Raw genomic sequence first — 19,510 nt, forward strand, 5'->3', positions numbered from 1 at the left:
GGGCCGGGCAAGTTGTTTTAAGTACAACCTGGTGCCTGGTACTCTTTTCTTAGCCCCAGTAGACTGCTATACCGGTACCTGTATATTATGTTGTACTATTTAACTGCCAATGCCACTTGAATACCCCCCGTGGGATCAATAAAGGTCTCTATTTAGCTAGCTCTTCTCACTATTGACGTAAAATGAAGTATCAAGTGCTTCAGGGGTAAAAGACATTCCAGTCACTTATCCACTGTCTCCAGATTGTCCACTGTCTCCTGTATAGTCTCCAGATTGGTCAGACTGCCCTCAGACGTGGGGCTGATGACAATGATGCGAGGAATGCTCTCTTGGGCAGAAGCCTGACTTCTTGCAAACTTCAGTGAGTCAGCGGAGCCACTTTTTTTGCGGCTGCCCTGCAGCTCACTGCTGGCTCCGCCTCTCAGCGCTTCATCTGATATCCCATTGACCAAACTCTGGCTCCGCCTCCCACTCAGAACCATCAGGGGAACAGTGGCGATGGTGACCGAGCCAGAGACCAGCTCATGCTCATAGACGTTTACCGACTCCCCCAACGTAGATGGATGCTGGTACTGTTAAAAAAACATGCGCCCACGCACACACGCACACACGCGCATGCGCGCACGCACACACACACACACACACACACGCACACACGCACACACGCGCACACACACACACACACACACGTTTGTATGCATGCATTACGGGGACCAATAGCGTTTGTATGTACGCACGCATGTATGCATGCATTACGGGGACCAATCGGGGACCAAGTCCTTGAAAGAAAGTCCACCATATGGGCTGACTTGAAGCCAACGTCATTGTATGCAAATATCTGACCTGTGATTGGCTAGTAGTGTGTGAATCTCTCATTCTCCCATTCTCTCACACACACACACACACACACACACACACACACACACACACACACACACACACACACACACACACACACACACACACACACACACACACACACACACACACACACACACACACACACACACACACACACACACACACACACACACACACACACACACACACACACACACACACAGTCTAGCTGCTGGATTGGCTATTATCGCTGCTGCACAACACTGTCTTAATGTAAGACAAAGTAGGGAATTCATTTATGAACAAAAAACATATAAGGACGAAATATAGAGAAGGATACAAGATAGTCTACAATATATATGAGCATCCCCATGTTAAGTTCTCACCTTGTCCACCGTGTGAATCTTAGTTGTCTTCTTCTGCTCCACCTGTTTCTTATAGAGTTTGTCTTTAATGGACTGTTGATTGTAGGATGTCACATTTCTAAATGTCAAGGAGTCACCTGACTTCATTTCCAGCGAATCGATCTCCACATCCTCAAACACCTAGAGGAGAGGAGAGGAGATAATCGCTTTGACACTTGCTGTTGCATACCGAAAATAGCAGACCTGCAAACTCACAATGCATCAGATCGACTTCTGATGCATTTTCTGCTGCGCGTACTTCGTTGTACGATGTAATCAAGGCTCAAGCTATAGTCTCTGTCAGGGACGTGCTGGCCATTGGGAAAAGCGGGACAACTCCCGAACGGCCCAGGCCGGCCATTAGGAAAAAAATTAAAATAAAATGTCGGCCTTCGTTCCATTTTGGGGGCTGGGCGGCCAACAAAGTAAATCGTCACTGTCGGGCAGAAACCTTGTATCTCCAAGTTTCAAATTTGTACATTTTTTCGCAAAGCAAAGTCCTGCTTCATCATACAAGGCCGTCGTACAAAAGTAGTGAAAACAGCCGATCTACAAGCACACAACGCCTCGCAGTGCGAGGCGTTGTGTAATATTCTGACCATATTCACACCATGGTCATTTTATTCTTCCTCTACCCCAGTATGACGTTATTATTGAACCACATGAACCCTAGGATCCCTATTCTGAGAAGGACATGATAGGCAAACATTGAGCATAAATTGTGTATGTTTTTAACAACTTAAACACAATATCCCATTTACACTTTAGGCCAATTCTAAAACAATTAACAGTTTTAATTAACACATTTACACATTTCTATTAAAAAGATAAATAAAAATGTATGCTGCAATAAATACAGCAACATCTAAAATGACAGGATCCCGGATTGAAAGGAATACTAGTATTGTTTAGAACATATCTAAATGGGACATACAGTGCTCTATATACTTTATCCCTCTACCCCAAATTCCCCAAATTCCCTGAAAATAGCAGAGCTTGTAGATTTCCACTGAATGAAACCATATAAGTTTCCTGTATTTCATTTGCTAGCTGTTGCTGTTTTCAGTTTTTCTGAGCGCATTATGGCTATTTACCCTGCCCAGGAAATGAGCGTCACACAGGCATATGGCGACCAGGAGAGGACATAAACCACGATGACCACGAAGGCAATCTTAGCCAACTTCCACTCAGTCCTGATGGTCTTCTGCTGGATCAAGGTGGATTTCCTCACCTGGGCCCCCAGTCGTTCCACTTCCCTGCAGCAGAGACAGGACGAAACAGATCAAATGAAAACCTGACATAACAAAACATGTGTTATTCTTGTAGATGTAGATATAATACTGGATAGATCATTATTACAAAACATACATGAACCACTTAGGTCCTATTTCTACTTAGGCTATTTTTAAACGATTTTACAAATTTGAGTACTTTTACATTGGTACCATTTTGATGCCAATACTTTAAGTACTCAACTATTTCTAGACTGTGATACTATTTTTACTTGAGTAAAACATAGAGAGTACTTGTTCCACCAGCCAGAGGCAGGCAGAGATTGTATATTTCCTGAGTGGTATAGTGCAGTGGTTCTCAAAGTGGATTCCAGGGACTTTGCAGGTTCCTTTTTGGGGGTCTAAATTGACCCATACAAGCCTATAACTCTGTCAGAGTTAAGGGGAGAACTAGAAATGTAAAAGTGTGAGAAACACTACAGTATAGTGTACATCATAATGAACACAGCGTGGGGTCATATCTGCTGCAATAAATGTTGTAACTGCTGTTGTACGTTTTCTCATCCTTCATTACTGTCTGGGGGTCTATGTTTTCATATCACCAGAATGACGAAAGGTTATGGATTTGGCTAGACAAGTTACTTCATGCTGAAGCATTCTTTTTTTTTTCTTTATAATTTTTATCCCCACGATTTTGCAACCCATTTTATCACCCAGTGCAAATTGCCTATGTAATCCTGGGTTCTGCTCTCCCTCTGCCACGCCTGGGGAGACAACAGACTGACCTCATGCTTCCTTCAATGCATGAGTAGTCCAAGTTGTTCCTTTCTTTTCACCTGACAGGGGGGATTTTCCCCGGGATGGACATAGCACGTGAAAGGAACACGTTATTCCAACCAGTTCCTTTCCCCTCCATCAGGCGCCCCAGCTGGCATTATTGAGACCAGGATTACTGCATGTTTTTGTGAGGGTATCAACCCTAGGAGACACGGGGAGAACATGCAAACTCCACACAGAAAGTGGGGATCGAACCCAGGACCTTCTAGCTGTGAGGCAAAGCGCTAACCACTGCGCCACCGTGCCCCCATGCTGAAGCATTCTGTATTATTGTTATTATTTGTCTTGAGGAAGCCATTGGTGTCCATTATCATGAAAAACAACTTTATGACTTGCATGACTTGACTCAGTTATTCAAAGTTTGGTCATGATTAATGACTTTAGACAAACATACAAACAAACACATTTTAAAGTATACACAACACAAATATAAAGTACCTGCTGGCTTTTCGTATTGCCAGGAACATGAAGAGATAACAGTAGAAGATTATTGCCAGTGGAATGAAGAAAACAAAGCAGCACAGCATCAAGGTGTAGCTCCGATTGGCCAGTGAATATGTGACATAATCCCAGGTACAGGAAGTCATCAGTCCCTCAGGAATATAGGAACCTAGAAGGGAAAAGGGAAAAGGGAAAACGATGGCTGATAAAACATGTTTGACCATGTGTGTGTGATGAACAGCTGAATTGCGCTAAATTCTCTTTCACTAGCTTTGTGTACGTATACTCGTGGCCAAAACAGTGGCATGTCGACCCATAGCTCTATGATGATCTAAAACAGTGTTTCTCAAACTTTTGTGGGGTCCCCAAATGATTAATGTAATGTATTTTTCTCACTCAACGTTAAACAAACCAACATACAGTATAAGTGTATACAGGGTATCTGCACATTCATAAAGTCACAAATTAAGGACTTTCAAGACCGTTTTAATACCAAACTGGCCAAATATTAAGAGAGCAAGAGGCGAACATTGTGAAAATAACCGATCTACATGCTCACAACACTAGCTGTAGTTTGGCTGTTTTCACAATAAATATCTGTGGAACCGAGTCACATTAAATGTAATACCTACAATTCCGAGTGCTTATCAGGCTGGGGGTCCCAAGTTCAAATATGTTTATTTTGGGGGTCACAGCCTAAACATGTTTGAGAACCCCTGAACTAAAATCAAAAAGCATATCCTGGTTTATAAACTCACTCCAGCCAAGGAGAGGTGCTAGACTCCAGGCCAGAGAGTACAGCCAGACCAACAGGATGGCAATGGTGGTTCTTCGCTTGGAGCTCCAGTGGAGGGCCTTCAGGGGCTTGGTGATAACCAGGTAGCGGTCAATGGAGATGGCCAGCAGGTTTATCATGGACGTAATGCCAAACAGGGCTCCACAGAACGCATACATCTTACAGCCTGTAAAAGCAGGACACACACCTAATCTCATTTTCTAGTACACTGACCTGATTTATATTGATCGATACAGTACATCTGCATTTGATATCGATTTTGAAGAAAAGGGAAGAGAATTTAGAGAAGAGAATTACCCATCTCGCCGAACACCCATTCCTTATACAGACAGTTGATGAAGAAGATGGGTGACTGAGTGAAGGCCATGAGGAAATCACTCACCGCCAGATTCATTATAAAGTAGTTTGGCAAGTTGCGAAGCTTCTTGTTACTGCAAGCACGCACGCACGCACGCACTCACTCACTCACTCACTCACTCACTCACTCACTCACTCACTCACTCACTCACTCACTCACTCACTCACTCACTCACTCACTCACTCACTCACTCACTCACTCACTCACTCACTCACTCACTCACTCACTCACTCACTCACTCACACACACACACACACACACACACACACACACACACACACACACACACACACACACACACACACACACACACACACACACACACACACACACACACACACACACACACACACACACACACACACACACACACACACACACACACACACACACACACACACACACACACACACACACACACACAGGGGAAAATAAAATGTGATTCTGTTAGTTACACACTATTTATAACATTAATTAGTTTTGAATTTTAGTTACCGTGGCTTTTAGATTTAGTTACCAGTTAATGTTTACAGTATGTATGTATTTGACCAATTTGTAGGCCTATGCCATGGCGCCTAAGGGTGTGGCTACTCCAGCTCACTTTATGCTGCTAAACTCACGTTTAGAACATTGGCACATCATTACTTTGCATATCAAGTAACTTCCTACATCCAAAGATTCAGTACAGATTGCACTGAATTGAATTATTAGACTCTTGCTTGTATGCAGCAGGGACCATACTGTACAATGTACTGTACAGTATACTCTACTTATATTTATGCTCCACTGCTACTGGCTGCTGCATGTGTTCCCTTTTACCGGCTCCATCTCCTGACGTAACCGCTCAGTAGAAGAGTCACAGACTGGACAGAAGAACAATTGGCACCACACATTTTGTGTACAGTATGTTTACTTGTGTTGCAATGTGTTCCCTGTTTGTTTCTATAATGTGTTCTATATTGTTTATTATTGCTAAGTTTAGTTAGTCGATGTTTACTTTAGAACGTTTCGTTGAAGACGCAGCACTGGTCCGACAGCCCAACATGTGGTTGGCCCTGAAGCTTCCCTTTCATTATAAACCTTTTTCTTTTCTTTTTACATCGGCTATACACAATCATTATGATTTTGGTCCTCTTTGAAATCGAGCCTAGAGTGTGTCTTCAGGACGTATAGCTGTATGTGTGCACCTCATTGTTTTCCTATATTTCATAATCAACCCCATCTCCACCGCTTGATTCCTGGAACCCACTAGAGTAATGGTCACCGCCATATGGATGGATATGTGCGTTTTATGGCACAGAGAGATTTTTTCTTAGAAGCCATGAGCATGTATGTTAATATGCTTTTCTGAGTCAGTGACCACACGCTGAGAACCAATCTAATCTACACCCCCCCCCCCCCACCCACCCACCCACCCACACACACACACACACACACACACACACACACACACACACACACACACACACACACACACACACACACACACACACACACACACACACACACACACACACACACACACACACACACACACACACACACACACACACATACTCTCCTCACTGACCTGATTTCTATCAGAGAACATAAACTCATATACATTAAGCCTGTTGCTCCATCTTCTAATACGGCCGTGAAATTGGGTCTTTATATGTTAGATCACTGTCAAATACGGATTTTATCTTTAATTATTTTATTGCTTCTACTAAGCTTGATTTTATATGTTATATTTGTAACAGATGCGGCTAAAGAATGGTGATGGTGTTCAAATTCTAGAGGGTTTTAGTCAACGCAGACCAACGGTGAAGCTTGAGTGCATTATTTGACACCATTGATCATAATATTCTTATCAATAGATTACAGCAGTGGTTTAGTATCTGGCACTATTTTGCAGATGCTAATATTTTGCATATTGGTTTTCTTTTGTATCAGTTGAATGTTTCCCCTTCCTACATTTCCTTCCCCTTGACATTACAGTATACTCTAGGTAGGTAGGCATGACACATATAGGCATGAAATATCCAATTTAATCTTCCAGTGAGGCCTAACAACTATATCATCTCTCCCCATTTAGTTCACTCTCTAGCAGATATTATAAATTGGATGTCCTTGAATTTATCTTTTGAAGCTGAAATTTTCATTATTGTCCCAGACAATTACATTACATTGTATCCAACAATGTCAGGTCTGTTGCCAAAAACCTTGGTGTTTTATTGAGTCCCATTAACAAACTTGTTCAGACATTATTATTATTTTAACTTCTCAGGAATAAATCCTGAGATAAATTCTGAGTTATGAATGCACCTTTTCCTGTGTTTGATAACCAGCCCCAGGTCCAGGCTCTTGATTTCTGGAACCCACTACAGTAATGTGCACATACGGATGGGTGGATGTGGGTTATGGGGCAGAGGGCTTTTTCCTAGAAGCCATGATAACACAGTGCATATGATAATATGCTTCTCTGAGTCAGTGAATACACGCTGACAACCAATCTAATATATCTAAGCCGACCCATCACACACACACCTCACTGACCCAATTTCTATAAATCAGACAACATTGATAGTATACATAAGAGGTAAGAGCTTACAGTGGCGCTCCATATTATAAACACCTGACCCACATTTATTTCAGAATCTAATCACAAAAGAACATAGTCCTATACAACTAGACAGCTGCTCCCTGTGGAGCATAGATCTCTGCCAGCGATTGCTTTTAAAACAAGCTTGTAATTTAATTACTGTACATTTTTATTAAACTAAATAGATAATAATTTAAGTTTTTTTGACTCAGTGTTTGAGCTTGTATTTCTTGGTGGAAAGGGAAGCACCTAGCAGGGCATTCTCGTTTAGTAGATTGAGGTATACAACTCCTGTCATGTGCAGCTGTGTTCACCTTCACATATCAGTGTTTCTCAATAGGATTTGCCTTCTGCACTTGACTGAATGCATGCAGTATATTGTTGTCTTTTTATTTGAATGTTTAATGTATTCTAACCATTTTCATTCTGATTATATCTTTTTATAACAGGAGAGGGCTCCTTCTTACAGATGTGCCGTTTCAAGTCTTCAGGCTTTATTACTCTTTTCCAGAACATGGCCTTTCTAATTCTTATGGATAATGGAGCGTATTTTTGCATAAACCCGCAAATGGCAAGCAACCACTCCATTCCCATTGAAAAGCAGAATCCTTCATGGGTATATTTAAACTTCAAAGTCAGAGAAGGTCATAAAAATTGCAAAAATAGCTGATCTACAAGCTCAATGTTCTGCCAATCCACTGGAAATCTGCTGTCTTGCCAATTGCAGGATGTGTGAAGTTTTGAAATGGCACATCTGACAGACAGACAGACAGACAGACAGACAGACAGACAGACAGACAGACAGACAGACAGTTACCGAGAAGAAGGGGGGTGACTATAGGACTTCTCTAAAACAGACAGGCATTGATATTTCATACAACCTGTTGTTGGATTTGACTTGAATTAAAATGTGTGCTGATACTGTATGCAGCCATCCATATACTGGCCTAGTATGAACCAAAGATCATAGGTTTTTGACTGTATGTTTGATTAAGCTGACACCTGAATAACCTGAGAAAAAGTTCTCCCCAAAGAATAGCATGGCCATCTTAGTACTTATTTCAACACCATTCAGCTATAGGATGAACTTTCTGAATGTAGGCCTACTTACGAATACAGGATGTGATCATTTAGTTTCTTTAACAGAGAAGTAATGAAAGTGGTTCTGAAAACATGCAACATTCAACAATCTTTCAAATCTGACTTTGAGGTCAATCCTGGACTGTACTGCACAAGACTAATGCCTGGTTTCTACATGAAAATAGCAGATATGCAAGCTTACAATTTGATGCATTGACAGCTTGTGCAGTAGATATGCTATTTTCGGGCCCCACACAACACAGAGTATGACTCAGGCTTAAGCCTGTGGGGTGTCTCATTCAGTCAGCTAAGAGCGGTTGTCTAGGAATCAGATAATGAGGGTTCTTGGTACTTGTCGCTGAAGAGTACCTATTGATGTAAAACGTTGGCGCCTCAACTGGATGGGTTAAATGCAGAGGTGATTCCAGGTATATGGATTTCAACTGTAGTCAACAGAAGTCCCTTTCAACTGTATAATTGTTTTCAACTGCCATTGTTTTTCTCTATTCTCATTCATTCACTGAACTACATTTTGAAAACGTCACACTGCCATATTATTTTAGCTTCATTTTAGAGAAATATATTAAATAATCAATGAAAATCAATCTAGGGTAAGAACCTACGGTGCAACATCTGCAAACATTCAAATATTTGCTGATGCAACATTGCTCTCTCCACATCTTTCTTGCATAAACAGATGAATCATGCCACGCACGCACGCACGCGCTGCCGTGATGACCCCATTGCGTGGCGATTTCATCATAACATGGAGCCATTGAATTGATTGAAATGATGCCCTGATTTCCTGACACGCATTTTGCGCCCAAGCTCAACATAAACGACGTCACCTATTTCACACAATTGTTTGACAGACATAGATACGCTGAAGGCTGCATGTCCATGTGTATCCCCCGGTGTAAATGAAATCGCGCCTGCGAGAATGGAAATCTCCAGGCGACCGTTCACAAGAGAGCCGCGGCGAATGGTAGCTTGCAGTCCCCAACGGTCCTCGCCGTGAAGCGTACAGTTGAAACTGTAGACTCAGGCGTGGCGTATATGATACTTTCCGTCGTCTGGGTGGAAATTATTCCCGTCATTGGTAATAATTTCATCAAACTTTAGAATCTCTTCTCTCTCCCAGGGGGCTAGGACCCCATATGAAAGGGACACGGCAAAGGCCGAGTTTCGTCTATCAGCCTCTCTCTTCAAGAATAACTGCATCATATCCTCTACATCTTTGACCCTAACCTCGATGTATGGCCTACAGTGGCGGCTCCAGAAATGCTTTAATGGGGGTGCTTGAAGGGAGCTTGGCTATTAATGGAGGTGCTAAGTAGTTGTGGATATAGCCTACCAATTTACGTATATACAGTATAAGAGACTAAACAAACACACATGTATTTATCTTTTTTTTTTTTTTTATCATTAAATTTGTTATTGTTTTCCACAATATATAAAAACAATAACAACAACAACAATTTACAAGAAATAATCAACTTCAATATCAATCCCCCTCCCAACCCACCCCTCCATTGTCCACGCACAATTCACATATTCGATCCATGAATTATCTATTAAGCAGGTTTTTCAGTTCAGATATCAGGTCCGTCCACAATGTCAATGTTCCTTGTTGTGCTTGATTAATCCTTGCAGAAGAAAGCTCAAGATAAGAAATATCCAGAAAGCTCCTCAGCCAATGCGTCTCTGAAATGTCATGAGGAGGATTCCATCTCTGAACAATAATCTTTTTGGCTGCTGTCAGACCTGCAAGCCAGACTTTCCGGGTTTTTTCCCTAAGATGTAGTTTAGAATCATCGTTCAAAAGATGCACGAATGGGTCTACTGGAAACTGTACCTCTGTCAGGTCCGATATAGTTTTTATGACCTTTCCCCAAAACTCAGAGATTCCCGGACATTCCCATACCATATGAACAAATGAGCCCAATGTTCCCGGGGCACAGAAAGTGCAATATGGGTTTGGTGCTAATCCCATTCGATGCCTGATTCTGGGTGTTACATAGGCTCTGTGACAAAACTTGAAATGTATGTACTGATGATTTGGGTTCTTCGATGCCCCAGCCACATTATCCCAAATAGCATCCCAGTCCAATTCTAGTCCCACATCTGTTATATCACTATTCCAGGCCGTCATTCCAACTGAGGGAGAACATTTCTGAGAATTTAGATGATCATACAAGTATGATACGATTCTTTTAGGAGCTCTATGAAACCAATAAAGAATGGGATGGTCTTTTAATTCTGCACCCCAGGGAACGCTATAGGCTCTGCAAGCAGATCTCACTCTAAAATAGAAGAACAGGGAATTCCTATCAATACCATATCTTGTGATGAGGTCTCGAAAGTCGAGGATATTATTCAACCCATTGATATCTTGAAGAGTCCTAATGCCCTTCTCTTCCCAATTCCGATTAGTAAAAGGTCTCCCTCCAGACAGTATGTTATTGTTATTCCATAGCGGAGAAGATTTACACCATTTACTTTCAAATCCTATAAATTTCTCTACTGCTCTAAACACCTGAAGTAGACATGTAAAGATTGGACCATAGTACAAGTTACATTTCTTAGTAGAAATACCCATTAGGAGGAAATCCTTCATTTTAGTCCGATTTAGTAGTTCTCTTTCTAAATCTTTCCATGATGAGTCATTACCATCCTCCATCCAAACATTAAGACTTCTCAACACAAACGACCAATGATACAATTTGAAATTTGGACATGCCCATCCCCCCTCAGGCTTCCTGTACTGAAGTACTGACCACTTAATGCTCGGCTTTTTGTTGTTCCAAACATATTTTCTCAATAAGGTATCCAGCTTCTTCCAATAGCCCATAGGGGGTGCCAACGGGATCATTGAACTAACAAAATTCACACGGGGCAAGATATTCATTTTAACCACCGCTATACGAGCTGGTACCGATGAAGGTAGGTGCTTCCATCTATTGATATCATCTTCAATTTTCTTAGAAACCAAAGTGAAATTTGTTTTAGCTATAGTTGATAGTGATGTACTTATTTTAATACCCAAATAGGTCACTTCATCTGCCACAACAATCTGAGGAGGGATGACAACTACGTTTCTGTCCACATTCACAAGCATTAAAGCAGATTTTGATAGATTAACCTTGTAACCCGAAAAGTATCCAAACCTCTCCAATAATTCTAACACTACTGGGAGCGATTGTTGCACCTCTGCCATGTATACCAACGTATCATCTGCATAAAGAGAAATAGAATGCGATGTTGCACCTACAGTAATAGGGGAGATTCGAACACAGCTCCTAATAAGTTGCGCCATGGGTTCAATGGATAAATTAAACATTAAAGGGGAAATTGGATCTCCTTGGCGAACTCCACGCTTTATATCAAACAGTTCTGAAAAACCTCCTCCAACATTCACCCGGGCTGATGGATTAGCATATAAAGTCTGAATCATTTTAATAAAATTTTCCCCAAATTTGAATTTCTCCAACACCTTCCAGAGATAGGGAAACTCCAGCCTATCAAAGGCCTTCTCCGCGTCAACAAACAGTAGGCCACACCCCCTTGGGATCTTGCCTGATGCACCCAGAATGTGGAGGAGTCTTCGAACATTATCAGCTGCGAGACGGCCCTTTAAAAAAACGGTCTGATCTGGAATAATTAGTTTCCCAATGACTGTCTCGAGCCTGCTGGCTAGAACTTTAGAAAATATTTTTAAATCAGCATTAATCAATGATATAGGCCTGTAATTTGCACATTCCAAGGGGTCCTTTCCGGGTTTTGGGATAAGTGTAATCAAAGCTGTGTTCAAATCTCTGTGAAAAAAGCCCTTTTCAATCGCATAGTTCAATGTTTCCAACCATAGTGAGCCAATGACCTCCCATAGTTCTAGATACAGCTCTACTGGAATACCATCAATACCAGGTGTACGGCCCTTGTTAGTATCCTTCACAGCTTTGAGTAATTCCTCTAATGAAATAGGCGCATCCAATTTTTCTGACTCCTCTGATGTTAAGCTAGGAAGGTCTAACTCTTCAAAATATCCTGTAAAGTCCTCTTCTGTAGGAACTCTGCCCCCTGTGTAAAGCTCCCTAAAATAATTCTTAAATGTATCATTTATATCCTCTGTTGAGGACACTAAACCCCTATTGACACATCTAATGGTTGGGATAGCCCTTTTGGCTTCTTGACGTTTAAGCGTTAACGCTAACAAATGGCTAGGTCTACTTCCCTCTGCATAATATTTATGTTTAGTGATATGAATCATGTATTCTGCCCTGCGTCTTAATAAATCGTTTAATTCTGCCTGCTTAGTCTTGAGCTCATTTTCGGTTGAACTGGTGTAGTTCCCCTCAAGTAGGTCCTCTAAGTCCTTACATTGCTGTTCTAATCGAGTAATGTTTTGTAGGCGGGTCTTATGCAAATTGGAACTAAACCAGATTGCATTACTTCTAATGAAACCTTTAACTGTCGCCCAGACTACAGTCAAATCAGTAACACTATCTTTGTTTATGGAAATAAACTCGGTCACTTTAGATTTCAGTTGCGTAATGTATTCCTCATTTTTCAACAAAGTACAATTAAACCTCCATCTGGACGCTTTGTTTTTAACATTTGCATAATTAAATGACGACAATATGGGGCTATGATCCGACAACAGCCTAGGCAAGAATTCAACCGGATGCACCGAGGTTAGCAGGCCAGATGAAATTAAAATATAGTCAATACGACTGAAGCTTTTGTGTCTAGGAGAAAAATAGGTATAGTCCTTCACCAAGGGGTTATGCATTCTCCATACATCGACTAAATTAAGATCTTTTATGAAGCTTTTTAACGATTTGGACGCAGAATCTTGAGGACCACCAGATTCGCAGAGGATTTATCCAATTTAATATCGATCACTGCATTCATATCTCCGCCAATATATAACTGATAGTCATTTAGCTTAAGTAGTTCTGCAGTAATTGAGGGGAAAAAGTCTGCCTCAAAATTGGTTGGAGCATAAATGCTAACAAAGGCAACTTTTTTTACCTTGGATGGATGTACAACTGTATGCTAATCGACCCTTCTTATCAGCACCTATTTTATCAAAGGTTATATTAATATTTCGTTTCGGTATTATCATCACCCCTTTTGTACGTGAACCATCCGAAGAGGCCACTACTGGTTTATAGAATCGATTTTGCATTCTGGGGGCGTCTTCCAGTTTGAGATGCGTTTCTTGCAACATTGCGATGTCAATTTTCTTCCTGCGCAAATAATCTAGGACCTTTGAACGTTTTTGTGGAGTATTTAAACCTCTGACATTAAATGATAAAATATTAAAGGATTCTACCTTTCCCTGTACCTGCTGCGAATAATTAGTGGCATTTGGAGGAGCCCTTCCCCCCACCCCCCTCCCTCTATTCAGTATTCTCCTACTACCCCCCTCCCCCCTCCCCAGACTATGTAACATCAGTGAGCAACACTTAGCAATGTCCGACACTGAACCCCTTATGTCCCCTCCCCTTATAATCATACAGTAGAAGTTACCCACAGACATACATTGTATAAAACAATAAGAACAATGGAAATAATTAAGAATACCCAGCATGCTTGGAAACGTATCAAGAAAACATCATCAGATCACCCACTTAACCCTGTCTAACCATAACTTAAATTCCCCATTGTGGTTGGAAACGTATCAAGAAAACATCATCAGATCACCCACTTAACCCTGTCTAACCATAACTTAAATTCCCCATTGTGGCGCGTACTCTAGATGTGAGCAGCCCGAAGGGTCCCGAACTTCCATACAATGTGCCGATCACGGAGATTCTAATAATCTGATTCAGAAACCCCATTATGTAACCAAGCATGCTAGTCTGTTAAACATTGCCCCAAATAGAAAATAAAGAAAGTAAAAATAACACAAAAACAGAGCATCCTTATGTGTTCCTATCTAAGCTCTGTTCAGATCTTGTGATCATTAACACACATAACTTATTGTCCCTTAAGAGTAACCACATGACGACCACCCCGATGTATAATTGAAAAAATGAACGAGAACAGCACCGGAGTCAAAACTCCCATACTGTCCTCGAGATACTGTTTAAGTCAAAACCGTGACTCCGGTCCACATCGACAGAGGGAGCCTTCCAGCTCCCCCCGACGCTGCAGACCAGAGCCGCACAAGCCGCAGCCAAACACAATAATTACACCAACTTGACTCCTTGTCCAAGTAACACACACCAAAAAAAGAAAAGAGAAAAACAAAAGAAAATGTATATAAAGATAAAGCTATTAGTTACTAAAATAATAAAACGAACTGCATTTAACCGTGAACTTGTGTAGCAATACCCGAGGCTGTCTCACTTATTATCCAAATAACGAAAATTATATAAACATAATAATACTGACGGCATTTATCCTCGTCCTTTTCCTAGTATGTTAGAATCTATATGAATATCAATGTCCTTATTAAATAGCCTCGGTCCTCTCAAATCAGAAAATAATAACAAAAATAAAGATGATAGTACGAATAAAAAACAAAACTAAAATTAAACAATATAGAGCCCATAAGGACCCCCATCTGTTCATTTGCCCATGTCTATTCTCTTTCCAATCACATGGTTAGATACAGCTCACCCCGTCTCCTTTACGCATCAGCTAACGGGCAGCAGCTCCTCTCCATTACGCATCAATTGGGGGACGGCGGTCCCTCTCCTTCTCCTTCTATGTCGGCGATGTCCTCCTCCCCCGGCGCTCGGGCCCCCGGTGCCGGTGGCGATGTGTCTCCAGCCTCGCGTGGATCCAGGGCTGCCCTCGCCTCCTCCGCCGAGTCAAACGTCATCTTCTTGCCGTTGAAAGTCAGCTTTAGGACGGCTGGGTAGACGAGGCGCGTCTCGATGCCTAGTTGCCACAATCTGGAACGGATTTCTTGGAATGCGCGACGAGCCTTGGTAGTACCAGGGCTGTAGTCCGCAAAGAAAAGCAGCTTGGTTCCATCAGGGAGAGTCGGTTTAGCTTTCCGAGCTCCATCCAGGATCGCCTGCCTGTCGGGGAAGTGAAGAAGCCTGAAGATCATCGTTCGCGGTCCCGACTTTCTGTTGGAAAAGATTCTGTGCGCCTTATCCACTGTCACCACAGCATTACGCAGGCTCTTTAGGGTTGGAATCCATTTGGGTAACGTTTCGATTGTTTGTTGTATTAGCTTAGCTAGGTCCACTGGTAAAACGCTAGCATGCTGCTGTCCTCCACCTGAATCTTGCTTTTTCGGAGCAAATGGGTCGCTGGCCTGTTCCATAGTGTGAACTTGGTTCCTTAAGCGTGTCAAAGTTGAAAAACTGATGGTCTATGAGTCGGAAAATATATAAAAAGAGGAAAGTTTTTCAGCGCTCAGTGCCGTGCGGCCATCTTGCTTCGTGCCTCACGTGACCCCTCGACGTCGTATTTATCTTTATTTTTGCTAGGCTCCAAAAGCCTATACGTACAACAACAACCAAAAAAAGAAAAAAGCCTAGTGTACTATTATTGACAAAGCGAATCACTGTTCAATCAGTACAATTCAAGTATCGCATCACAAGTGTTAAGTCACATTAAATAAATGGTAATACCATCAACAAAAGGAGTGATGTATAGGGCAGGCTATAGGCTGCACACAATGGAGATACTGAAAATTTCTGGCACATTTTATTTTTCTCCTAACTTATCATGAAGGACTTCTAGTGGGCAGGAATCTTTTTTTCACCAATGTCACAGATTTGAAAAAAGATAATTTTATTTGATGACTGAAAAAAAAAAATTTGGCTGAGCATTTCTTGGGGGTCCTACGGGGGTGCTATGGGCTTCTTTGGAGGTGCTAAAGCACCTTCAAGCACCCCCCTGGCGCCGCCTATGATGGCCTACACTGCTCTTCGCTGTAACGAGGTTCCAGGGACCCCTTGGGCAGGCTTCCCCTGCCCCTGTCACGTACCGTAGGTGAGTGCCTGTTTGAGGCACACCCTCCATCACGGGGCCCTTCGCTGCCTATCGCTTGCTCATCCGCGCGGGGACCAGTCGTGTCGCTGCCTATCGCTTGCTCATCCGCGCGGGGACCAGTCGTGTTGCTGTTGCCATAACTAACGGGTTCGCTGTCAGGCGCTGTCTCGAGGTCAGCACCGGCCGTGGGGTGCGCTCTACGGCCTTCCTTCCTGGAAACATTGCGATCCTTCTTCTGTCCATTGTGACTAGAGTCTGTGAGTTTTCTTTGAGTTGCGGCTCTGAGGTGGCGCATAAAATGGGAAGCCATTGGGTCGTGGGTAAGTGCTTAATTAGTATATCAAACTTGAGGTGTCTCTGTACACAGTAGGCCTATCAACCAAATATATAACCTATGACCTATAACCTGTGACATCATCATGATGTCATTATGCACATTTGTCCAAATTTGGAAATTCACATTTCACATTTGGAACAGAGATTCGTTCAAGGCAAACTTTGTTTCTCTAGCCTACTGCAGCGCTGTATTTTCTAAATGAATTAAAAGAAAGTAGAACATAAAATCTTAAGTAACAATGCAAATGTAATTAGGGTTAGAAAACTATTGTTTTCCCACCTTTAGATCTGCTGACATCCTTTCTATCTAAATAGCCTCTAATAATATAACTCGAGTGAGTTATACAGACCCATATAAAGGGTAAATTTTGTTCCTAAACTATCAGCTTGCAAGGCCCTGCCCTATAGCATCTAAATCAGTTTAACCACTTTGAGTTTGAACCTATATTATGTACATTGTCTTTTAGATCTGCCATTTTGATTTTTTTTAATGTTAAATATTTTGAATATTTTAACAATTAGGCCTATATATTAATTGAAAACATTTGAAAACCAACCACTGGTTTAAGCGTATAGTTTAAGCTTTTTCAATTCAGACAACATTAAATGACAGACAAATACAATACAGTGGTCTGCTATGCCAAAGCAAAAGTATCATCATAAAAGTGTCAAAGTAGGCGTTTCGAGGTGAGTTACGTAATCACGTTGTGACCCTGTTCGGTCAGGTAGCGCCCGGATTGGTGCGCTCTGCGTTTGACGGTTCCTCTCAGCCAATCACAACGCGAGCTCCGTGTGGTCTCGTGCCGCTGCCGCGAAAAGAACGGTGTTTGAAATGTTCACGTCCACGTCCAGTCTGAGCGGTAGACTCCAGACTCCAGACTCCAGAGTCCAGAGTATTCTGCGGCCTTGCATTCTGTCAGCAGCGCTCTAGAGATACAGTTCGTCGCGACGCATTTCAGCAACACCGGCCGTTACGAATACCAGTAGAGTCGCCGAAATGAAGGTCGCCCGGAATGGTCGCCGACAAGTGTCGCCGACGTGTTTGGAATAGTCGCCTGGCGTTATAGAAAACTCATCCAGGCAGTGAGAAATCTCATCGAGAATGGTCGCCGACGTGTTTGGAATAGTCGCCTATATTTATAAACCATTATAGACAACAAAGGTATAAAGGGAGTGAGTGAGTGAGTGAGTGAGTGAGTGAGTGAGTGAGTGAGTGGGGTATTAAGAGGTGAGACATTACATTTTGTATAACTTGCTTCTATTGCAAGAAATTAGCAAAATAGCCATGCAGTCTGACCATATCATACTGTATATTATTTATTACATATTACATACATGCATGCAGTATGATATGGTCAGTTTGCATGGCCTTTGGCCTTTGTGCACTCAAAAGATGGCCAACAGGGGGAGGGAGGGAGTGCTAACCCATGCATGCTAAGAGGCCCCCCAGACGAGATGCGAACTTGCATGAGATCAGAACTCGGAGCCGGGGGTTGATCGGTGTTCATTTCAAACGACAGCGATCCTCTGTCTTGAATTCGGCCCGGTATATCCCGCTGTGCCAAGTGAAATATCTGAGACCAACACGAGACCGACGTCTAGCGATTCTAGCCTCTTGGCGATCTTGGAGGGAATCTTTTTATTCCTCAAGAGGAATAAAATCAAGAGTTGGGGATATATAATATCTTTATTATATTTATATAAGATAGGCTAATAATATATTTGGCTTGGAATTGGCTGTCGAATCATCTTTTACAGCATCACAACGGCGAGGTTTGGTTTGACAGTTAATTACCTTGAGTGCGCTACATCTGTGTAGAAGCATTCTATTCTCACTGATTAATGGCCAGAGCGGAGAGAGGAGGATGCCGTGTGTGTAAATGAAAAAGGTTCACGACTCAGCTTATTGAGCCTAATATATTAATTAATTAAAAGGGTTCTAAATCGACCTATAGGCCTACAAGTGCAACTCTGACAGTGTTGGTTGAAGGCTTGAGGTTGGACAGTCACAGCCCGACAGAGTTCAAGTTTAACCTCTCTTTTTTTGGCCTATAGAGTGCGGAGAAAGGCTCACTTTGATGTAAATGGGCAATTTCCTATATTGAACAAATGCGCACATGCCGACGCTGTGTGTGTGTGTGTGTGTGTGTGTGTGTGTGTGTGTGTGTGTGTGTGTGTGTGTGTGTGTGTGTCACGCGCACACGCACACATACACACACACACACACACACACACGCACACACACACACACGCACACACACACACACACACACACACACACACACACACACACACACACACACACACACACACACACACACACACACACACACATCCAACTCTGACATAATACATTCAATGACAGTTTGATGTGACATTCAGTGTTCAGCTAAAATCAATGCACAAACACACACACACTCCCACAAATGCATATTGTAATCCCTAAAATAAAATAAGTAAAAAATAAATAACCCACCTATAGAAGGCGAACATAACCAGGGCATTCCCGGTGATGCACAGAGCTCCAATGACAAAGACGAAGGAGGCGACGATGTAGTGAACATGGTCCGGCACCTCCACCTTGTGAAAGAAGCTGCTCTGGGTGAAGGTCTGCTCGGGCTCCATGCTGCTAGTGGACCACAT

General features: G+C 42.2%; 1 protein-coding gene across 1 annotated transcript; it reads right to left on the reverse strand.

The window, feature by feature from the left end:
- Positions 1–221: 221 nt before the first annotated feature.
- Positions 222–19,510, reverse strand: LOC308295521 (melanopsin-A-like; the record flags this gene model as incomplete). The annotated part of the gene is made up of 7 exons (XM_080738572.1): positions 222–572; positions 1,227–1,385; positions 2,344–2,500; positions 3,752–3,923; positions 4,513–4,716; positions 4,848–4,981; positions 19,344–19,510. 7 exons carry the CDS (start codon positions 19,508–19,510, stop codon positions 222–224), a joined length of 1,344 nt encoding a protein of 447 aa, XP_080594698.1.

This window comes from Nannobrachium achirus (assembly GCF_963921795.1).
Source record: "Nannobrachium achirus genome assembly, chromosome: 12".
NCBI classification, from domain to species: Eukaryota; Metazoa; Chordata; class Actinopteri; order Myctophiformes; family Myctophidae; genus Nannobrachium; species Nannobrachium achirus.